At 35.9% G+C, this 25,724-nt stretch overlaps 1 protein-coding gene across 4 annotated transcripts in view; it reads left to right on the top strand.

Moving 5' to 3' along the window:
* The window catches only part of LOC121243361 (disease resistance protein RPV1-like), a 53,013-nt gene that overhangs the window by 14,137 nt on the left and 13,152 nt on the right, over positions 1 to 25,724 (top strand). The window contains exons 3-4 of one of the 4 annotated variants that reach the window (XM_041141477.1): positions 79 to 357; positions 462 to 1,313. The exons of 2 other annotated variants lie outside the window; for them this stretch is intronic. In XM_041141477.1, the coding sequence (XP_040997411.1) occupies positions 79 to 357; positions 462 to 1,175 (993 nt within the window). In that variant the 3' untranslated portion in view covers positions 1,176 to 1,313. Of the gene's footprint in view, positions 1 to 78; positions 358 to 461; positions 1,314 to 25,724 lie in introns of those variants that run through there. One more of the 4 variants, XM_041141475.1, reaches the window with a different exon arrangement.

The following is a 25,724-nucleotide window of genomic DNA, read 5'->3' as shown; positions in this document are numbered from 1 at the left end:
ATATGTTAATGCAATTAAAATTTTCAGTATACTTGATTATATCATGCACTGCACTAATTTGTTCTCGTTGGTCACTAGGGAACAAACAGAATCGAAGGCATAGTCCTAAACTCTCCTCCACAAGAAGAACTACACTTGAATTCTAGCGTCTTCTCGGAGATGAAGAACTTACGATTGCTCAAGATCATAGGTAATGTGCACCTTTCTCAAAGCCTTGGTTATCTTTCTACAGAGTTGCGGGTTTTGGAGTGGCATGGATATCCTTTAAAATCTCTGCCAATGAGTTTCCCACCTGATAAACTCGTTGAACTCACTATGTGTTACAGCCACATTCAGCAACTGTGGCAGGGAACTAAGGTAAGATGTTTGCTTGAATAAAAGTGTTCTTTTCTGAATTCTAAAAAACTAATAAATTAATGTATGCATCAAAGTTAATTCCCATATTTATTGTTATATCCCAGAGTTTATACAAGCTTGAGCATGTTGACCTTAGTGACTCTCGGTACTTGGTGGAGACCCCGGACTTCACTAATGCCCCAAATCTTAAGAGGCTGATTCTTCAAGGCTGTACAAAATTGCGTAATCTCCACTCATCGGTTGGAGCTCTAAAACGCCTTATTTTTCTGAATTTGAAAGGTTGCACATCTCTTACTAGCCTTCCCTGTAACATTAGCTGGGATTCCCTAGAAATTTTGATTCTTTCTGGCTGTACGAGACTCTGGAAATTTCCAGAAACGGTGGGAAACATGAATCTTTTGAGGCAACTTGATTTGGATGGGATTGCATTAGTAGAACTTCCATCATCAATTGGGCATTTAACTGGCCTCACTTATTTGAGTTTGAGAGGCTGCAAAAGCCTCTTGAGTCTTCCGAGTGCTATTTATGGTTTGACATCTCTTAAAACTCTTGCTCTCTCTGGTTGTTCACAACTTGAGGAAATGCCCGAGGGACTAGGGAATTTGGAACATCTGGAGGAGCTCGATATAAGTGAAACCGCTATAAGGCAATTTCCATCCTCCATTACACGTCTACAAAATCTTAAAATGTTGTCCTTCCGAGGATGTTCAGGTTTTCCACCTAAGTTGTTTCTCAAACGATTAGTAACTTGGTTTTGGGGAACCCCGACACTGGTTTGGTATTGCCTACTTCGTTGTCAAGTACTCTATGCAGCTTGAAGCACTTAGATTTGAGTAATTGCCATTTAAAAGATGAAGCAATTCCCAATGACCTAAGTGAATTGCCATCACTGCTAGCTCTAGATCTAAGTGGAAACGATTTCACGCTCTTACCTGAAAGCATCTCTCAACTTTCGAAGCTTTATGTTATTTTCTTAAGAAGCTGTAGCCGGCTTCGATCATTGCCAGAACTTCCGTCAAGTATAGTATACGTTGATGCTCAAGATTGTATCTCATTGGAAACATGTTCCAATAAGATTCATACATGGGTAGCAGATGAAACTGGATTAGCTATTCTAAAGAGTAGCCGTAAGCCTCGTCGATTGAAAAATGGACAACGTGACCTATTGAAAGAAAGAACCATTGAGGTATGTTAGTTTCTTCTCTCTTTTGAACTTTATTTCAAATTGCTTCCATGCTTTGTCAAATGTCACGTATAGACTTTTAAATGTTATACGTACGGTCAAACTATAATGCTTTTTTTACACTTATAATATCGTCTCAAGTTCACAAAATGGACGGTGCCACTTAAATGAGTAATAAAAGTTGCAATTTAAGAACATTAATTTGGACTGAAATCATGGATATTGAATGGTTTAACGTGACAAAATGTCATATTAATAATTTAACATGACGAAAAGTTAGCTTTTTGTTTCCTTTTTTTCTTAATTTAATTTATTTTTCACAGGCACACAGTGATCTTGCCAAAGTCATCTCGGGTGGTTCAAGAGGAGTAGGAATTCCAACGTGGTTCCAGAATCAGAGTATGGGTTCCTCAATTACAATCGAGTTGCATCCTGATTTGGATGATGGTAGGATGTGGTGGGGATATACTCTTTATGTTTCCTATGAAATCAATGACCTTGAAAGTTGGGAGTCAACACGTTTTACGAGGTTAGATTATGAGGAGCTTGTGTTTCATTTTGTTACCGATGAAGGTCCTCTCAAAACCCTCCTAAAGTTCGATACACTCCAGAAATTCCCCAGTACTATTGATACGCCAGCAGGACATTGGTTATATGTACCACGCATCTGGTTTGACAAAGAGTCAAAGGAGGTGGATACATGGAGTTACATTGAGGTTTCAATTACGATTGGCAATCCATTCATGAAGGTGGAAAAGTGCGGGGCTCAACTAGTCTACGAGCAAACTCTCCAAGTGTTTATCGATGCAGTTTTACCGCATCCTCATTGAATTTTACGAAGACAAATTCAATTAGGAGTTTGGCTAATTGACTTCAAAAATAATTTACATGGAATTATGCAACTTCAAAAGGATATGACTTTAGCTACAGTAATTTGAGATTGGTGGTTATATTTGGTGGTCATTGTAGCTAGACCAAATTGATTAAAAAATATTTTCAGGTACTTGCTATTTCATATTCTTTTCTTCTGCATCATTTATTTCGTTTCAATATTGTTGGGTTTAATCTTTTAGATTTAGGATTTTTTTTTTATTTTTTTTTTTTTGGGAGGGGGGATTGTGCTTTGTTCTAGTGCTCCTAGGGTTGGGATTTGAGGTAGAAACAAAAAGAAAATTAATTGGTGTTTTTTAGGTAAAAATGTAATAGACAGATGTGTTTTTTTAATAGTGTTGTATTAAATAGTTAGAATGTATTTGCTGCAGACTTATATTAATGTATAATATTTTATTAAATTTATATATTTTATTATTATTTTGATTAATAGATTGATTTTGTGTTTCTATTTATCAGGTCTTCCATAGAAACTTTGAATACTGTTCTTGTTTCCTTCCATGTGGAATGACGGAATGGTTCAGCCATCACAACAACGAGCCCTCAATGGGATTTGAGTTACCTCCTAAGTTTTATAATGACAGTAGTTGGTTGGGGCTTGCCATGTATGCTTCTTTTTGGGTATACAGGGATGATAAGGCTGCCCTTGTTAAAATGTTGGATTTAGGAAATCCTCGTCATCTCCTATGTCTCTTGGATATGAACATTGGCAGTGTGAAACCTGATCTACATTCCCATCGCCCATTTGTAGAGGAAGAAATCAAGTTGGTACTTCAAGGTATGATAATGTGGCTATCATTTATACCAAAAGGATCACTTCAAGAGTGGTTGAACCAATGCACTCGAATAGAGGCCTCCATTGCTAGTGACTGCCCAAGCTTGAGACTGCACAAGTGTGAATTCCATCTTCTGTACCAGCACGATGAGGCTGAGTTTAAGGAAACAATAAGGCACTGCAATAAGCAAAACCGCCATAAAGATCATGAGACAACATCGGTAACAAGACCCAATTTTGATCCCACATCCATGCTCTAAGACAAGGGAAAACGAGTTGTACAATAATAAACTCACCTCTCAATGAGTGCAGTAATACTGCTGCTTGTTTTGTTCGTTTTGTTTTTATTTCTTTGTTTTTTTAAAAAAAAATAAAATAACGAAGACTGTGTATATTCTGATCTGTACGAGGCTGTTTTAAGTTATAGTAGCTAGGTTTGTTCATTATCTTTTTCTTTGTATTTATTCCGTATTTATTTTCGGAGGTTTATATATATTGTAATTAATCAATCAGGGTTGTTGGATTAGTAATCATGCCAAATTTCTAGAGGATTGATGTTGAAAATCCCATAAGGCTGTCGAATGAATTGATTCACGCCATGAAGACACTACAACAGAAAGGGTCTTTTGGGACGAAAATTTTCGTCCCAAAAGACCCCAATTTCGTCCCAAAAAAATTTTTGGGACGAAAAAAATTCATCCCAAAGTCGTTCCAATATCACTGTGCCAAAAGGTATTTTGGGACGAAAATCACCATTTCGTCCCAAAAAATTTCTTTTGAGACGAAATTGAAGGAAACCGTTCGAACACATTCGAACGAAAATTTTTTTTGTCACGGTTTAAATTCGTCCTAGAAAATGGTTCGAACGGAAAAAATTTTAAGTTCGAACAGTAGTGACGTGTTTGAACGATTTCGAAATATGTTCGAACACACATGAATTCGTTCGAACGTTATGAATTGTCTTTGCGTTCGAACGTTAAATGGTCAGGTCGAACGGTATAGGCTATGTTCGAACACTACTGAAATTATTTACGTTCGAACGTTGTGGATCGTTCGAACTTTACGAACATAAATTTCGTTCGAACATTACGTTTACATTCGAACGCTATTGTCGTTACATAGAGTTCGAACGTTTTATGTTCGTTCGAACGATATCTCTTTAATTTAAATCAATAATAGAAAACCAAATAGACATTCATACTATTTGAAAAAATACATTAGAAACTATTTAACACTCACAAAAGTGTTAAAATAAGCGCAAACTAAATAAATAACAGTCGAGACGGGCATTGTTCGTACATAAATAGATAATCCCAAAATCCATCAGCTGCTTAGAGGCCTGTACTGTTGCATAAGCTGCTGCATTTGGAGTTGCATCTGTCTTCTGAACTCTTCTTGTTGTTCTTCATGTTGTTTGAGGCGCATCTCCATATCTGCTTGTTTTGCCAATTGAGCCTCTAACTCATGCTGTCTTGCAGTCAATTCTTCGATTCTGGAATTCGTATTCTCTAGCGCTATAGAAGTCATAGATGCATTCCCAGAAGAAGAGGAAGAGGGACCAGGCTTTACACAACGACCCAAACCCCTTAAATATCCTGAACGTTGACCCAGGACTTGTGTAAAAATCTCAATATCACTTGTTGAGGAATTTTGATCTGACGCAGATTCAGCACGTAGGGCAATCATTTTATCCTAGCCATATATAAGATAAAGAATTAATATCGTCATAAATATTCTAATATATTTAATTAAAACAGGTTATAAAACTTACATAATTTTTATGGGCATCAGGATGAATCCACTCTCCATTACGATCAGTGTGCGATGCAGCATATAATTTTGTCAGATCATAATTCGTATCTGAATCTTGCTACAATAAATGTGTTAAGATATAAAGTCATTATGATTCATCCAAATAATTAACTATATCCAATAAAAAAAATAGCAATACCAATTTCTTAGAAAGGCGATGGAAAGATCTTGAGCCTGCATGATGATTAATCTTCAATTTTGATATATTTGTTTTGTTTATAGAACTTCGCTCCTGCAAAGAAATTGAAAATATGATGAAGCGAAATGCCAGATAGGACAAGTAAAATAATTAAATTTCATTATACCTGATATGATGGATCCTCAAACATGTCACAAAGTTTTTCCCACTCAGAAGGTCGGACATCCTGGAAAGGATGTTGGCGTGCATCTTCCTTCTTCTCAAACTTATTATAATACTCATGACACCTCGCCTTATATTTACGGAATGCATTACCCATAAGCTCTTCCACAGTCTTACGCTCCTCTCTCCGACCAAAATTTAATTCGAAATCATTCTTAAAAAAATAGTCACAAACACATTATCATTTATAATATTCTAAATTTAAGTAAAATATAGAAATTTATTCTACTAAATCAATGTTTTAAACATTACCAAACAACGCTTTTTGATAAGCTCTTTAACATCTTGGGGGACTTTCTTCCATGAAGTCGTTGCCAAAGGTGCGTAAGTTCGTGTAAGAGCACCCACATGTGATGCAAGCCAAGCTGCTGGTTGTCCTTCGCCCCCAGTATGTTCGTCAGGAATGTTAACCTTGATCTTACCCACATTCCGATATTTTTCCAACGTCACCCCTCTAGTGGTGCCTCGACCTTGACGAGATTGTACTGTAGATTCTATAAAATATAACATTGTAATCAATTTCATTTATATCTCTATTATAGGACCTTAATTAATAACTTTTATGAGTATTAGATTTTTACCTTGTTCTGTAAAATCAATCTCTAATGGTGACAATGAAGGAGAGCTAGGAACAGGTGGAGATGGGTTGCGAACTTCCTTCCTCTTTGGCGGCATAATTTCAAACTACTGATACATTCAATAAGTAAAATATTTGTCATCAAGTGTAATGTTAACACATAATTGGTCAATCAGAATCTGTATCAGTTTCATTTGACAATTCGCTCTCATCATCTGTAGATACTTCAGATGATTCAACATTTTTCTCAACTGTCGCATCAACAATTTCAGCCTCAATATCTTCTCTATTTAATGGAATCATCTCATACTGGCTCAAATCCACAAACAAATTTAAGGCGGGTTGACTCTCTTGGTATGCTTCTTGAGTAGAAGAGTCATCTTCTTCTTCATCTTGTCCTTCCGCCTGAGGGATAACATCATATATATTTCTTGGAGAATATTTTTGAACTACTCGCCATTGATTTCCTACTTCGGGTCATCTAAGTAGAATACTTGAGATGCTTGAGAAGCCAAAATAAAAGGATCATCTTCATACCTTTTTTTGATGTATTAACACTCAAAAAATATTCATCATCACGGACTCCAGTATGAGGATTGCTTAAATCCCACCAATCACACTTAAACAGATACACCGCAAGCTCTCCCAAATATTTTATTCCAATTATATCGACAATAACCCCATAGAAATCAATATTTTCTTCATCATGACTTCCTTCGACTAGGACACCACTATTTTGGGTTTTCCTATAATAATCTCGATCCAGTGTGTGATACCTACTTCCCCGAGAAATACATGCAGAAAATCGAGCAGCGCGTCTCGATGGGCCATGCGCCAATGCATACAGTTCATCAAATATATCATTTGGATTATTCGCATGCAATTGTACAACCTACATATTGAGTAAAGCGTATACTATATCAAAGTTGAAATTAATAATTTTTCATTTGTTATTGAGTAACGCATATGTAATTTCATTACCCGTTCTTCAAAACATCTTGGGAACTCCTCTTCATGTTTTTGGTTTATATCATTTACTCCTAGTTCCTTGAGCACGTTAATATGATCACTGAAATTGATGATTACCACAAATATTTTGTATTTTGTGTTTTTTTAAAATTAATGAGGCAATTTAAATTAAGAAAAAGTTATAACTTACTTCAAGTAGTTCTCTATCTCAGGGCAATTGTTCAGCACGTACCACTGAGCTTTCTCGAACTCTCTTCCACACAAGTCAAAACCACGCACTGCACCAATTGGACGAACTTGTTGGGAAAACACAGAAAATATATTCTGTTGTCTTGCTCGGTCAACGTTAAAGTTTCTTTCTGGCCGATCAAACCGAGTGTCAACTCCATGGAAATATTTGGAACAGAAGGTATGCCACTCATCGTCAATATATACTTCTGCAATTGATCCTTCTGGACGGGCCTTGTTACCCACTGTACGTTTCAACTTTCCAAGAAATCGTTCAATGGGATACATCCATCTATATTGAACTGGTCCTGCAAGTCGAGCCTCACGTGACAAATGAACGGCTAGGTGAACCATGACATCGAAGAATGACGGTGGATAAATATTTTCTAGCTTACACAATATTATGACAATTTCTCGTTCCATTCGATCCAAAGCTTCTACATTCAACGTCTTAGCACATAAGTCTTTAAAAAATGCACCCAACTCAGTCAAAGCCACACGCACATCTCTGGTCAAGTACCCACGGATACCAATAGGCAAGATATGCTGTAAGAAAACATGACAATCATGACTTTTTAATCCAGTTATTTTCCAATCATTTGTTCTCACACACCTTGTTAGATTCGAGGCATAACCGTCCGGTAATTTGATCTTCATTAGCCACTCACAAAATGTAACCCTTTCATTCCTTGACAATGTATACCACCCAATCGGCATGTAGACAGACGAACCATTTTCTTGTAACTGCATTTCCTGTCTTATTCCCAACCGCTTCAAATCCTTCCTTGAGTTTATTGTATCCTTTGTTTTTCCTTCAATTGACATCAATGTTCCCAATACGGATTCGCAAATAGTTTTTTCAATATGCATAACATCAAGACTATGTCGCAATTTTAACTTCGACCAGTACGGGAGTTCAAAAAATATACTCTTCTTTGTCCAATTCAACTCATTCGTAACTCGTTTTCTCTTTCGTTGTTTTTTACCAAATTCATTACAACCAACATTTATAAATTGTGCAAGTACATCTTCGCCAGACAAATATGGTGGAGGTTGGCCCCATTCAACAGTTCTATCAAACATTCTAGAATTTCCACACCATCTATGGTCACCAGGTAAAAATCGACGATGACCCATGAAACATAATTTCCTCCCGTACGTAAGCCATTCAGATTTGGTATATTTGTTACAAGTTGGACATGCCATTTTCCCCTTAGTACTCCAACCTGACAAATTCCCATAAGCTGGAAAATCATTTATTGTCCACAACACCGCAGCATGCATCTTGAACGACTTGCCTGTTGACGAATCAAATGTGACAACCCCATTCTCCCACAAATCTTTCAATTCTGCAATCAATGGCTGTAAGTGTATGTCTATATCATTTCTCGGTGACCTCGGACCTGGGATGAACAAACTCATCATGAAATATGGATCTTTCATACACTTCCACGGTGGTAGATTATACGGCATAAGTACAACTGGCCAAGTACTATGACTAGTACTCATGTTCCCAAAAGGATTAAATCCATCTGTTGCCAACTCAAGTCTTACGTTACGCGGTTCTTCAGCAAACCATGGGTGTTCTTGATCAAATTCCTTCCACACCTGGGAGTCAGCAGGATGTGACAAAATATTATTGTTTCTTACTCTGTCTGATGAGTGCCATGTCATATCTACAGCCGTTGCGCGTGACATAAATAATCGTTGTAATCTAGGTATCAATGGAAAGTGGCGTATGACCTTTTGCGGAACATTTGCCTTGTCCGATGTCCATCTTGACTCGTGGCATATAGGACACTCGTTCAACTGCTCATTCTCTCGCCAAAATAATATGCAGTCATTCTTACATGCATGTATTACGTTGTAATCAAATCCGAGTCCTCGTTTCAACTTTTTTGCTTCATAGAAGTTACGAGGTAAAGTATTGTCTGTCGGCAGTGCCTCTTTAAACAGCTCAAGTAACATATTAACTGCCTTAATAGATAATCGACACATTGATTTTATGTGAAGCAATCTTACGGTAAACGACAACTTACTATGTCTTCTGCATCCTGGATATAGCTCACGCTGTGAATCATTCCACAAGCGTGCAAAAGTGTTATGGCCCCCATCATTTGAGCTTGATGTGTCCGTGTCACCTTCATTCATAAACATTCACGCACCGATGTCACCTAACATTTCCTCCATATCCTCATCGTAATCATCTCCAACAATCTCTGGTTGTACATCTTCATCGATCTCTTCTTCTTCATGTGGAGCTTCAAATGAAGTTGGATATGGTTCACCGTGTAAGACCCAATCAGTATAACCCTTATCAATACCTTTGACAAACAGATGCTCTCTCACCAAGTCTCTCTTATGAGAACGCAAATTCCTGCATTCTCTGCATGGGCATCTGATACGCCCATCACTATCACATGTACCCAATGCAAACTCCAAGAATTTTTTAACACCTTCAGCATATACATTGTAATTCTGACCCAATCGATCGCTAACTCTCATCCAACTCTTATCCATGCCTAACTATATTCATTACAAACAATATTGTAATGCATCAGCAAACAACTATGTATCATGTACCAATTAATGAGTATGCCACCTTTCACCGGGTAGTTGGTCCTATCCCGCTCGGTATTGTAAGATCATAGTCGCCAACTTATGATCTATTATCTGTCACGTCCAACAAAATTTCGGCAGCATCTCCCCATAGTTCTCCAAATATGCTCGTTTGGTTGTGTGCACTGACGATTAACACGTCGTTGCACCATCACCGAAACTGCATATCCAGAGAACAATGGATGAATCTACCAAAATCATAATGTTGGACGACAACAGATATAGTTCTATAGTTTGCGAGAATGATCTTACAATCCCAAACTGTCCACTCTGGACAATTCAAGAGTTATCAATCAAGCATTCATCCGGATTGATAATTCTCGAACGGGTCTAAGGTTTATTTTGATGAACAAACAATGCAAAATATGCTAATATATGTCAAACAATAACAACATATTATTTATACAACAATACAACAAAAACTTAATTAGCAGGTATTATTAAATCTTAACTATTTATATTTTAATTTAAATATTTAGTAGTATTTTAATTTGAATATTAATTTTATTAATTTATATTTAAGTATTTAAGTATTATTAAATCTTAACTATTTCTAATTTAATTTAAAGATTTAGTAGTATTTTAATTTGAATATTAATTTTATTAATTTATATTTAAGTATTTAAGTATTATTAAATATTAATTATTTATATTTTAATTTAAAGATTTAGTAGTATTTTAATTTGAATATTAATTTTATTAATTTATCTTTAAGTATTTAAGTATTATTAAATCTTAACTATTTCTATTTTAATTTAAAGATTTAGTAGTATTTTAATTTGAATATTAATTTTATTAATTTATCTTTAAGTATTTAAGTATTATTAAATCTTAACTATTTCTATTTTAATTTAAAGATTTAGTAGTATTTTAATTTGAATATTAATTTTATTAATTTATCTTTAAGTATTTAAGTATTATTAAATCTTAACTATTTCTATTTTAATTTAAAGATTTAGTAGTATTTTAATTTGAATATTAATTTTATTAATTTATCTTTAAGTATTTAAGTATTATTAAATCTTAACTATTTCTATTTTAATTTAAAGATTTAGTAGTATTTTAATTTGAATATTAATTTTATTAATTTATCTTTAAGTATTTAAGTATTATTAAATCTTAACTATTTCTATTTTAATTTAAAGATTTAGTAGTATTTTAATTTGAATATTAATTTTATTAATTTATCTTTAAGTATTTAAGTATTATTAAATCTTAACTATTTCTATTTTAATTTAAAGATTTAGTAGTATTTTAATTTGAATATTAAACTTATTAATTTATCTTTAAGTATTTAAGTATTATTAAATCTTAACTATTTCTATTTTAATTTAAAGATTTAGTAGTATTTTAATTTGAATATTAATTTTATTAATTTATCTTTAAGTATTTAAGTATTATTAAATCTTAACTATTTCTATTTTAATTTAAAGATTTAGTAGTATTTTAATTTGAATATTAAACTTATTAATTTATCTTTAAGTATTTAAGTATTATTAAATCTTAACTATTTCTATTTTAATTTAAAGATTTAGTAGTATTTTAATTTGAATATTAATTTTATTAATTTATCTTTAAGTATTTAAGTATTATTAAATCTTAACTATTTCTATTTTAATTTAAAGATTTAGTAGTATTTTAATTTGAATATTAAACTTATTAATTTATCTTTAAGTATTTAAGTATTATTAAATCTTAACTATTTCTATTTTAATTTAAAGATTTAGTAGTATTTTAATTTGAATATTAAACTTATTAATTTATCTTTAAGTATTTAAGTATTATTAAATCTTAACTATTTCTATTTTAATTTAAAATTTTAGTAGTATTTTAATTTGAATATTAATTTTATTTATTTAGAATTAACAATATTAAATGGTAGTTGGTCCTAATTATTTGTGATTTAGTAGTACATATAATTTATAACCATACCAAACCTAACGTATTCTGTATACGTTATTGATGTAATGTCATTATCCATTCGAACCATGAGAACCTATGTTCGAACAAAATGAATACGTTCGAACGGTAATCCGAACCCGTTCGAACGTATTCATTCCAGATTCCAGTCGCCTTCAACAACGCCGAAAACTCCATTAATCCCAAACTCTAACAAACACAAACAACAATCTCAAAGCATACAACTTTCTAACATTGCAAAATATAAAATTCAAACCATACATTTCTATTTTAAAAGAAATACCTGAATTTTTGAAGATGAAAAGGAAATAATCCGAGAATAATCCGAGAATAATCACAAACTATCCTACAAGTAATAATCCGAGAATAATGGAGTGAGATGAACAATTTTTTTGAGCTTAAGGGCTAGTTTGAGAAAGAATACCTCTAATATGCGAAGGGGTAATCTTCGGGCGACCACACGGAGCGACAGCAGGAGGAGAGAAACAGAATTGTGAGGTTCTGTCTTGTTTTTGAAGAACATTTCATGTTCGAACGGTTATTTACTAACCGTTCGACCGTGAAAATATTAAGCAGGAGAAAATTCCCTCCTAATTTTCACGTTCGAACGTTAACATATGTGTTCGAACATTATTGATTTATTACCGCTCAAAAATTAACAGTTCGAACTTTAATTTCTAATTGTTCAAACGATATTGTAAATGTTTATTTATATTTTTTTTTCATTACACCTTTTGAATAAAAGAACAACATTAATATATATAAACATATTAGATGATACTATAGTTTAATTGGCGGGATATTTTCCCACCACTGCAATAATCCGTTCGAACTATAACAAATTACGTTCGAACGGTAATCCAGCTGTCTTGTTTTTGTCTGGATGTTTTCTCGCCATTTGCCTTGTCTGTTTGAATTTTTTTTACGTTCAAACGTTAACATATGTGTTCGAACGGTTTACGAGTACCGTTCGAACACATATCCTTTATGTTTAAATATAACTTTTTTCATCATTTAATGAAAAGTACTATAACATCATATGTGTTAGTTATATATACTATCATATATAATGTAATATATACTATCATATATATAGTAATCTATACTAAATATATAGTATATATATATAGTAATATATATTATCATATATGTAGTGACCTATACTATCATATATATTATTAAGATCATATGTATTAGTAATATATACTCACATATATATAGCCTCAAATATACTAAGGTCACATAATAAAGTGTAGAGAAATTTATAAGATGATAGTATATTAGTAAGCTATACTCTATATATATATGTTGTATAATGTCATATATAACTTTAGTAGGTAAAGTATAATGGAATATATAATATGACATATATTAGTTAAGTATAAACTCATATCATATAGCACTACATGCTATTATGTGGTACTATATACATATTAATATCTCATATATAACACTTTGATAGTAAAGTATTATGATATATTACTATTATACTATAAAAAAATATTTTATAAGTTATTATGCTTTCATTTAAAGTATTCTACTATCATAATATATATTATAATATTACATATATATTACAGTATATATAATCTACTATAATAGTATATATATTATAATAATTTATAGGAATATAAATATAGTATACATTTAATATATTTTTTAATAAACTTACAAAACTTCTGTTCGAACGTGAAATAGTAATGGTCGAACGGTTTTATATTAACGTTCGAACTTTAACTATTAACGTTCGAACGGTTATGCACGTATAAGTTATCGCAGGCAGCTCCTTCTCTCACGCCGCCGTCCCCACCGTTTGAAAAAGCGAGAAAACGTTTGAACGCACTACATTCACCACCGTCTGCCGTCGTGATCAGCACATACGTCAATCACTTTTCCTCCCAAGTAAAGGTATGTATTTTCAAACTCATTTTACCGTTTATTTTATAATTTTATGGTTTTATTTATTTTTTTTTTAAATTGCATTTTTTCATCAATAATTACCATAGAACATCATAAATCTATCGTAGGATGTTTAAAAATGAAGAGTACTTTGTTTTTAGTCGAAGAAACCACGGAATCGATTAATTTTTGAGTATTTTCATGGCCACTGAGTTGACTCAGCCATGGCCGAGTTAGATCTGTTTTACGTTCGAACGGTATTAACCAGTACGTTCGAACGGTAAACCTGTACGTTCGAACTTGATCGACACGTTCGAACGTTATTAATTGTCCGTTCGACCATATATTTAGACGTTCGAACGCTAATTATTAAATTCATTCCATTAACATTTTATTAGCTTATTAAATTGTTTTTATCGTTTAATTGATTATATGTTCTATCAATTAATTTATTGAATTGCTATTAGTATATAATTTTGTAAATCTTTTAGTCGTAATTAGATTTTATCACTAATCTTGAATGTATATTTTATTTTTAAAATTTCAAGATCATAATAATGTCTTATCGGGGCCGTAAACGTGGTAGATCAGGAGAACCTTCCATCCAAACAGTTCGAGAGCGGACCATTTTACTTGAACGACAGGTAAAACTGTCTGATTTTGTCGCTCTTATATGGGAGGGTCATTCCCTCCCATCAGTATTCAATGATCGTAGTTGGGCACCAATCTTAGATCAGCGAGAAGAAGGAATGGAGCTCGTTTCCTTCATTGAGATCGTTACTGAGTTCTATAAAGAGCTTGGTGCTGCTAGCCCAGACGATGGAGGGGCATATAGGATCTGTGTCCGAGGAACTCCTGTTATATTTTCAGCAGACGGACTCGCTGTATATCTGGGTATTCCTAGGCTTCTTGATGCTTATCCAAACCTGCCGCCTAGAGAGTTTGGTCCTTCAGGTGATGCAGCTATGTCTCAGGACGAGGGACTAGATTACACAGATGAGATCGATACACTTGCTGATCACGAGATCAGAGACTTGATTGTTGGTCCAGATGCTCCAGTGTACGATGGCTCCAAGAGTATTAGGCAGGCAGATTTATCTTCATTCTTCAAGATTATGAATTTGATCATTGCCAATAATATTGACCCACGGCAGCACAAGACGGAGGTCGGCCTGGATCGAGCGAGATTTATGATACGGGTCGCTCGTGGCATCCCGATCGACCTCGTTGGTTATATATTTGAGAGAATCCGATCAGAGGCACGGTTCATTACGACAGATATACTTCCGTTTGGGATCCTTATCACTCGATTTTTGCTACATGCCGGGGTTGTGTCCGAACCTGCCGAGCGTTCCTGATTTTCGATGGCACTGATCAACAGCACCACCCTATCATGGAGCACGGAACACTCTAGATTTCATTTTCGTGGGGCTGTTCTTGACAGGGCTGAGATTCAGAGAGATGCGCAGCCGGGAGATACTGGAGTATCGGCTGGTGAGACATCTACACAGGCTGAGACATCACGCACATATATTCGCGAGGAGATAGCTGACATATTGCGTGCTGAGATCAGCGTACACACATCAGCAGTGATTGATGCAGTACATACTGCAGTGCATACTGCCATGTCTGAGTTGCGTACAGAGATTATGGCTACCGTCTCTGGGTTACGTACAGAGGTTAATGAGTTACGTACAGTGATTAATGCCAATAATGCAACTCAGGTCACAGTTAGTACTCGACTGACACAGGTAGAGACACAATTAGCTGCAGTCGAGGATGTGTGTAGAGACCTCGCATCACAATAGTTTTTATCTTTTATTTATATTTTCTTTTGTTGTAATTATGAACAATATATATGGCATTTTGATAATTTGCTTTATTTGGTTGATTAATATATATGTGGTTGATGATATTTATTTAACTAAATATCTTATTTAACGTAAAAGAAATTATTAAAATATTTTAAAATTAATTACATAAAATTAATTAATGAATTTGTATATATGATATATATTTTTTATATTTTGAGTTTCGTACCGAGATTAATATTATACCTTCGAATGTATAAATGTGGTGCTTGAATATGTTCTAACTATATATATTCCGTTCGAACGGTTTAGAAACCTTCCCGCCAGGATTTACCACCAAATATTTTCCGTTCGAACACAACAAATTCTCGTTCGAACATTTTTGAACTTTCCCCGCCATAATAAAGTAATTATCCGCCAAATTTTACTGTTCGAACGTATTTTTTCACTTTCGAACGGAAAAATTTTTTTGAGACGATTTAATTCGTCATAGAAAATACTGTTCGAGCGGTTATTTTGACGTTCAAACGATTTTCTAAATTCATCGATTTTTTGGGACGAAATTTAAATTTCGTCTCAAAAAATGACTTTTAGGGATGAAAAAAATTTCGTCCCTAAATAATTTCATCCCAAAATCTCAAATTTGTTGTAGTGAGATAATATTATTTAGTTGTCTCGAGGGAGGACCAAGGATTTTGACATATATAGGAATATGGATATCTATATTTTTTTTTTAATTCTTCACTTACAATCTTTTGATAATAAATTAAAAACCTCATTCTTTTTTATCCTAATGCTTTGTATCCTTTAGGTACGTACATATCACTCGTAACAATTAGATATTTTTGTCTCTCTTGTTTTTTTTTTATCTATATAAGAATTAAGAACTACATTTATTGAGGTTTGGACTTATACAATGTTAATCACCAAATCACTTTTCACAACACATTACACAACTATATTTTACAATGAACGGTAGTTTAGTAAAGTACTTTATAAAAATAACTTCATTTTATAAAAATGCCCTCACTTTAAAATATATTTTGTGAAATATGTTGTGAAATGTATTGTATAAGTGTCATTGCTCTTTTTGTTGTACCGATGGATGGAATAGACACTACAAGGTACGTAGCGCAACGTACAAGATTCGGGCTCGTCACTTGAACTCTTCTTTGTCAACACCAAGTAGTACTAGTGGTCATGCGTCCACCATAGATCAGCCAGTGCCTTTTTTTTTTTTTAAAAAAAAAACTTTTTATTTTATTTTTTTATGTACATAAGCACCCATATATAATGTGCCATGTACTCTCCCTCTATTCCAATGATCTGCCTGTGTGTTTTTGCAGTCCAAGGCCAACTCAATTGCCAACAAGATCTGGTAAAAAGAAAAAAAAATTATCTGCGGATATATTTTATTGCAATATTTCCTAGAAGAGTTGATCATCAATAATATAACAGGTTTCACGAGTGTTTGCAAGGTTTGGAGGCGCGGCGGCCATGGCTCCGCCGTTGGATCCACCCTCGGCGGGGTTGTCTTTGGAGGACGCTGGCAAGAAATCGTATGGTCAAGTAATTGCAAATTCTTCGGAACAATCTACTTTTCGTTTGCCTATGCGATACCCGGTTAAAGTTGATTGTGAACCAGGATTCGTGTTTACATAGATGGAAATGGCTAAGGCTGCTGATGAATTCAAGTTTGCTCTTGTCCTAAAATTTATGTGTATAAGGCCTTCCATTGATGCAATCAGGAATGCTGTTATTAAATCATGGGGCCTTATGGAAGTTCCTATCTTTAGTTTCATGGATGATTACCATGTTCTGCTACATATGAAAAATGAACATGATTTTGTGCATGGATGGGCACGTGAAGGGTATATGATTGGTGGGTATTCTTTCCGCTTATTCAAATGGACGAAGGAATTTGATTTGACGAAATAATCGCCTATAGCACTGCATTGGATATTCCTAACAGGCCTGCCAATGCACTTGTCTTGGATGGACTGTTTACAAATTTTGGCGAAGAGGTTTGGATGGTATTTAGGCATGGACAACACTACTTTGCATAAAACTAGTGCATCTGGGGCTCGAATATGCGTAGAAGTTGATTTATTGGAAGACCCTGTCCAAGTATTTCCTATTGTTGTTTCGGTTACTAGAAAAATTTGGCAAGCGGCTAAGTATGAGAAACATGGATTTTATTGTATGAAATGCCATCGACAAGGGCATACGTCACTGGTGTGTCGAGTGGGTTTGAAGAGGCAGGAGGGGGAACAGGCTATGGGGAATCATAAGCATAAACATATTTGAGATAAACAAAAAAAGAATTCCATGGAAACGGTGAAGGTGACGGACAGTAGGGTAAAGAAGGGGAACACAGTGATGATGACGGACAGTAGGGAGGATAAGGGGAAAAATATAGTAGGCGAAGATATAGAAAAGGGTCCTATAGTTAGTCAGGCTCCAAATGATGTCCGAGTTGAGGTGGCCGAGGTCGGGAAGATAAGTTCTTTGTTGGTGGACGTAAATGTGGCAGATGATGAGGAATGTAAAGAGATTGAGTGTAATACCGCAACCGAGAATGGGAGTCATGTTCCAGTGAATATGGCAAGGGAGGTGATTCAGGGGAGACCAAGTGTTAGTGATGAGGTTCTGGTGGTTGAAGACGTGTTTGTTCATACAGGTTTCGAGGGTGGCCAAAGAGTTGCAGTTAATGAATTATTGGAGTGGTAATGTGGATGTGGGAAAGAGAAGGCCATCACATATGTTTTGGATGAGGAGGAGGGACAGATTCCAAATCCTGCTAGAGAAAAGGCCTATGATTCAGAGCCTGAGCACTCTGGTAAGGACAACCATCGGCAGGATAAATTGCATAATAGTGTGAGAAAATCCCAGCGAGTGTCCACTCGCTCATCAAAATTGGACCTATGATTGAAACCCTTTTGGTCTGGAATGTCAGAGGTTTGAGACGTTCCAGACGGAGACTAAAAAATTTAGTGAAGATTAAAAAGGTTGCCGCAGTAGCGATCCTAGAACCTTTTCAAAAGGCGACGAATATGGCTACCTTGGCTCTTTTTTTGGGTCTACCAAATTTCTATAGTAATGCAGTTGTTGGTGGCAAGGTCTAGGTGCTATGGAATGATGGTTATGATTTTGTGTGTTCTAGCTTAACGGACCAATCCTTATCTGGTTGGTTAAGTGTGGCTAATACTAAAATGTTGGTTACGTTTGTTTATGCAAAATGTACTCAGGCAAAACGTAGAGGACTATGGCATGAATTGAATAATATTCATACGGAGGAACATCCTTGGGTGGTGATTGGCGATTTCAATGTTATTCAGTCTAATGGTGAAAGAATTGGAGGCAACCCCGCCTAAGACAAAGTTCAATGAGTGTTCAGATTCTTGCAGTCTTATTGAGATGCGGTTTCAAGGTCGTTCAATGACGTGGTGCAATGGGCAGGAGGGTCGGCCTCGTAAGTGGGCTCGGTCGGATAGGGCGGTGATGAACATTGCTTTTGCTCATACGTTTGGGTCTTCTTACTTGGAATACTTGCATCGAAAATCTTCTGATCATAGTCCTATGGCGATTTTCTTTGATGTGCCAAGAGTTTCCTATGGCCTCTCGCCTTTTAAGTTTCAGAACATGTGGTGTTCACATTCTAGTTCCTACCGTGTGTGGAAGACATATGGAAACAACCGAAACCTTGTTCCGGTCTAGTTCGCCTAGCTGCTAAACTGAAAAAAATGAAGGTGGCTTTGCGATCTTGGAATGTACAAGTCTTTGTTCGGGTGGACCAAAATATTAAGTCACTTGAAGAGAAGCTGGAAGTCCTGGAACATCAGCTGCAAGTTGAGTATACCCCTGAAGTCGAAGAGCAATTTTTTATCACTAAAATGGAATTTGCTGAATGGGAGAATAGGGAGGAAACTCGGTTAGCTCAAAAAGCAAAGAAAAAATGGCTACAAAAGGGGGATCAAAACACCAAATTTTTTCATGCAATTGTCAACCAAAGACGTAAAGTTTTGTCCATTTCTAACATGCAGCTTGTTGATGGTACTGTGTTGGACACTCCTGAGGAAGTTCATGCAGGGGCTACGGATTATTTCCATGACTTTCTTTCCACGATGTCGACGATCCATGCTGCGGACTTTTCTGGTTTGTTAGTGTTCAAAATTTTGTAGTAAGAGACTAAGATGCTTTGTGTGTCTCCTACGCGAGATGAAGTTAAGGTTGCCCTTTTTTCAATCCCATGCCAAAGCTTGTCTGGACAGGATGGTTTTGGTTCAGAATTTTTTACTTCGTGCTAAGATATTGTGAAGGAGGATGTGGTAGAGGTGGCATGCGATTTTTTTAATGGGGCTAAGTTGCCAAGGTACTAGTCCTCTTCATATATTGTGCTTATTCCTAAAGTTCCAGATCCTAAAAGTTTTGACAAATTCAGACCGATAAGTCTTTGTTCAGTGGCTTATAAAATTTTTACATAGATTATGGTGAGAAGATTGACAAAGTTGCTGCCTAGATTAATTTCTCAGGAACATGGTGCTTTTATCCCTAGGCGCAGTATTTTTGAAAATATCACCCTGGCTCAAGAGATGGTTCATTCGCTTCATAGGAAAAATCACGGAGGGACTATTATTATGAAGATCGATAAAAATTAATAAAGGGAAATCGGCTATTTTTCTATCTAAGCATATCAGACTTGCACGGCGTCGTGGTCTTCTGAGAGTATCGGGTTTTACGGAAGGTACTTTTCTGACTTATTATTTGGGAGTGCCTTTGATTTCTGGTTGCCTCACGGCGAGTTCTTTGGAGCCGCTTGTGCATAAAATTCGTGACAAGGTGGCTGGGTGGAAACTTAAATTACTGTCACAGGGTGGGCGGTTTATTTTACTAAAGCATGTGCTTTCCTGCATGTCTTCCCATCTCTTATTTGTGATTAATGTTCCTAAGGTGACCTTGAAGAGATTAAACTCCATCTTATCCTCGTTATTTTGGGGTGATGTTAATGGAAGTGTTAAGAGGAAATTGGTTTCTTGGTACAAGTTATGCAGATCGACTTTGGATGGGGGTTTGGGGCTCGGGATTTCACTGAGGTCCAACATTCTCTCCACATAAAATTTGCTTGGAGCCTCCTGGCTGTTGATAATCTGTGGACCCGTTTTTTCAAAGCTAAGTATGCTAAACGTGGGCACTTATTGCTTGCTAAAAATACAGCTTCATGTTCATTGTTTTGGAAGTCTGTTATGTCTGCTTTGCCCGATGTGAGTGACAATATAATCTGGAAAGTTAAAACCGGTAGGATTTCTTTCTGGTTTGAACGGTGGAGTGAGAATGGTCCCTTTGTTTGAGAGTGCCAGAAGTACTCAACCCTTTGATTCAAATTAGAGAGTGATGGGTTGACAATGCTTGGGATTTTTAGCTTCTTGAAAATTTGGTGGGTGCAGGTATTATGGGAGAAATTTTGTCCTCAATATCTGCTAGGAAAAAGGGGGAGGATATTATTGTGTGGAAGCCTTCCACAGATGGTTGTTTTTTGTCAGCAAGTGCTTGGGGGTTGATCCAAGTAAAGTCGGATCCAATCCTCTGTCTCTGCAATGGATTTGGAATAGTGTGTTACCGAAGAAGATTTCATTATGTATGTGGAAGGCCAAATTTCAGTGCTTACCAGTGGATACACGGGTCCAGTCTTGCTGGATTTCCATGGCATTACGATGTGATTGTTGTGTTGTTAGGAAGGTTGAGTCTCTCGATCATGTATTATTTTTAGGGGAGGTTGCGTCTCAGCTGTGGCAAATAGCAGCAAGGGAGGTGGGTATTTCGGTTTTGACGCCGAGAACATGGTGGGGATACGTATCCCAATGGTTTGCGTTAGCAAAGAGGAACTCACAAAGAGGTATGACCATTGGCAACTTTTCCTTGCCTTATCACCTGGAAGTTATGGCATCGACAGTGTTGAGCGCGTATGGAAGGCTATGTGGAGTCTGTTGATGGTGTCTGGTGGTCACTAAAATCTTGGCTGAGAATTATGTTTGGTGCATATACGAAAGTGGGCTTCCTCTCAACTTCGGATGAATGGATTTTACAAAAGTTAGATCTCCTCGTGCAACCCATTCGTCACAGAGTTTTGAGAAGTGTTCCATGGAGTAAGCCATCGTCGGGTTATGTAAAACTCAGTGTCAATGGTAGCTGTAGAGGAAATCCAGGGACCTGTGGTGGAGGAGGGGTGATTCAGGATAGTGTTAGTACTGTTTTGGGGGGATTTTCAGCTTGTTTTGGTCACGGGATTAATAATGCGGCAGAACTTAGAGCTTTTAAAGAGGGGGTGGCTTTATGTAAATCGTTTGGTTATCTTCAACTGGAGAATGAGTGTGACTCTAAATTAGTGGTGGACTGGGTCATTGCTGGGAGTTGTTCAATTTGATGCCTTTGGGATTTCTAGGAGGAAGCTCATCAGGAATTACAGGGCGTTAGTTTCTCAATTCGGCATCAGTTTAGGGAAGTGAACCAAGCTGCAGATTATTTGGCACGTCAAGGCGAGGAAGGTTTGACATGTTTCTTTGAGGAGAAGCTTCAATGCCTAGTCATTTAAGGGGCATCATTTGGTTGGATAAATTAGGCTTCCCTTATTTATGTCGTTAAGCTATTTGGGTCTTTGATTTCTGGTTTGGGTTTCATTATAGGTTTGTTTAGATTTTTTTTTTTTTTTCTTGGGTTGGTTTTTATTGGGTGGCTTGGTTGTTACCACAGTTTTCCTCCGTCATAAGTAAGGGTTTTTTAATAAAATTGGGAGGGGATCACTTTTGGATATGTGACCTCTTCTCTTTAAAAAAACAAAAAAATAGAGCACGCATATACAATGTGTCAAGTGACACATCTCAAATTTTCATACATACCGACGTGGCATTTTAATGGTTTACAGACAGAGCTATGAAATAAACAAAAAAAAAAACAAATTCAATCCTTCTTACAATTACTGAGTGTTCAATTGAAAACCAGATGAACCAATTTGACTTTGAAGCAAACTGCAAACACTTTTAAGTCTTTAACCCTTTATTTAATCCCGTAAGGAACCTCAAACAACTTAAAACAGACAAAAAAAATGTTGTACAGAATATGGAGCCACCATAAAAGCTCCTTAGATAGAACAACATGAAACAAAATAAGAGATGTGAACTGCCAATACTCTCTACATGGCTCCACAGATGGAGGACTTATTATTGTGATAAGGATCTTTCTTCAAATGTGAACGCCCTCACTCACTTCGTCCACCAGTGGAGGAAATCCTTTGCCTGTTGATCTTCTTATGCAGCTGGAGAAGTCCACAGAGTAAGGCCTCTGTAGTTGGAGGGCAATTAGGAACATAGATGTCAACAGGAACAATACAGTCACAACCTAGAACAACTGAGTATGAGTAGTGGTAGCACCCACCACCATTTGCACAACTTCCCATGGAGATGACCCACCTAAGCTTAGGCATTTGGTCATAAACCCTGGAACCAGACTATAACATGAAACACAAATACATTTACACTTCATAAGAAACAGGAACATTAAGATGTTGTTTGATAGTAGAAACATATTCCTCACCAAGAGTGGACTACAGTTTCATAACAAATGTTTGTTTCTAGGCACATTTTGTAGAAATGTAGCATAGGAGAAAGATTTTCATTTAGCATAGGATTACTCATAGCCCGACGAGGTAGGGGTGTAATCAGTTTGATCTGATCTATCTGAATGACTATTTTTGGACCGGACTTAAACTTTTTGTCCACCCATTTTTCACCATGAGATGGAACCAATGGTACCTCTAGACCGGATCGAACCGTTATCTATCAGTCCATTTCGGTCCGGGCTTGTGCAAAATGGGCTAGCTTTTTGTTAAAAGCCCAACTTACCAATAAACACTGTTTATTTTGGCCCAACTAAAAACAAGCCCAAAGAATTTCCAGTTTTGAAAATATATTTTTTATAAGTAAATATATAATAATATCTCAACTATTTAACTTTAATTATTGATTTTGTTCTTGAAAATAGCCTAAAGAAAAGTTAGGAAAAAGTAGTAATTAACATATTAAAATTATCCATATCCATCCAGAAGGTTAGCAATCATCGCAACAAAATTTTTTTTAAAAAAAATAGGGATTTTGTTTGATTTAAGGGCTGGAATATTACCCTGAAATTTCCCAATAAGAGGCTACTCATTTTTTTAGAACTAATTAGGAAAGAAGTTGACTCTAGAAATAGTTGTACAACCAGCATTAAACACTCCGGTAGGCCTATAACAACAAGCATGGGAGATCTTTACATGTAAAACTCACAAGGAAATTCCTAGAATCTAGGGATATGCAGCAAGCTTAGAAACCCAATATATACCCAATGAAGTTCATTGTCATGTCATATGCATTGGGATTGTGAAAACATTTTTTTTTTAAATAGTCTTTTTAAAAGCAAAGTTTTATCATGACCTCAAATGTTGGGACAGAGAAATGTCCTAGTGGAACTCATCTATGAAAACCAAGAGGAATTAGGGTTTGGCTTACATGCCTATCGTAGGAAGATCCAATCCCTTCCTTGCCATGTGTCACGCATGCATGAGGATTTCTTATAGGAATACGTCTTTTGACACATGTCACTATGGAGAAAGGAATCTAGAAGGAAATGATTAGAATTATGGGAAAATGGAACTAGGGAAGGCCAAGAGGCCATGGACGACAACAATGGGGAAGAGAAAGGTTGTTTTTTTTTTTTTTTTTTTTTTTTTTTTTTTTTGCTATGTGTCATCCATGTATGAAGGTATGTAAAAAGTTGTCTTGGAAAAAAGCAAGAACAATGAGAGAAGAAAGGCTTACACGCCTAGGGCTTCTAAAAGGGAATCTTGTGTAAGAAACCCTTGAGGTGGACGGCTAGGGCAAAGTTCTTTGTGCCAAAAGGGATCAATCACATGTTTGTCCAAAGGTATAGTGAAAATGAAGATCTCCTAGGAAAGTGCAAGGTTCGGCAGCCCATGCATATGCACACACTCTTCACATGCCACTTGGCACTCATGCACACTTGTTAGAGATGGAGGGAGATTTGAGTTTAGTAAAAGACCCTTTAGCCATAAGGTACATTAGACCAAGACATGAAAAGAAATGGCAAGAGAGGAAGTGAGTTTCGGTTTGAAGGAAGAGGATGCCACATGCAAGGAGGTGTCTTAGGGTTTCCAACTCAATCTAATGATCAGCTAGAGGAAAAATGTGATAGGGCTACACGCTACTTGGCAACCATGCATGAGCTTGGTTCATGCAAGAAAGCATTTGAGTGTCTATAAAAAGGGAAGGAGCCGAAAACCTTAGGACCTTTGGCCATTTTGTGCTTTGCTTTTGTTAGTTTCGGCTATCATCTTTTCTTCCAAGTGTCCATCACTTTCTCACCATCCAAACACTCTCCACAATATTTTCTCATCACCCAAAGAACCCTTTTGAGAATAAGCAAAGTGAAGAGATACTTGTAAGAGGAAGACCTTGAAGGTATGAAACCAACTTTTCTTTCGTTACCCACACACACACATGCACGACTTCAAGGAAGAGAGGTTTTGGTTTAAGCAAAGTTCATCTAGAACTTATGCTCTCACACACGTACACTTGAGCTAGAAGAAGATAGTTCATGTTTTGAGAAGGTTCTTCCATGAGAACCCATGCCTACACTCACAAGGTTAGATTAGGGTTTTGTTTCTCTACAAAAGACACAAGTATAACTCGACTTGTTTTAAGCCTAAAAGCATGATGCTTTGAGGATTAAGGTCATGGCTTTAGTATCTTTATGCTCTAGGGTTTTTTCCATAAGTTTCAGATTCAAGGGATGAAGACCCAAGTGCTCATAGTCTTCTTTTGAAAAAAGGATGTCTAGGGCACAACACCAAACACACGGGTTAAGGTTTGTTTCTTGAGTGATGAAGCTAACAACTACTATTATATACATATTTTCAGCTTGCTTGCTACTCACTAAGGATTATTTTGTAAGTAAATCTCTAACTTTTAGTTGGATATTTTATGTATATGACTTGAGAACTTGTTGGTTGATTCGGTTTTTGTATGATCATTTGTGACATTGTTGTTCTTCCATGTGCTATGAACTTCTATTAACATGAACATTCTAAAGTATGTTTGAAATGGTCAATGGAAGATGTGTATGTCATGAAAACGGGGTAAGAAGTCATGCCAGGGTTTCGGTTTGCACTATATTTGTTGAATATGAATGTTGTCATTTCACCGTTTTGGTATGGGATTAAGTTCATGAAAATATTATCCATAACCATAAGAAAACATTGCCGTCACTAATAA

Source organism: Juglans microcarpa x Juglans regia, chromosome 8D (assembly GCF_004785595.1).
Source record: "Juglans microcarpa x Juglans regia isolate MS1-56 chromosome 8D, Jm3101_v1.0, whole genome shotgun sequence".
Lineage (NCBI taxonomy): Eukaryota > Viridiplantae > Streptophyta > Magnoliopsida > Fagales > Juglandaceae > Juglans > Juglans microcarpa x Juglans regia.
This window is presented reverse-complemented; position numbering and strand designations above follow the sequence as displayed.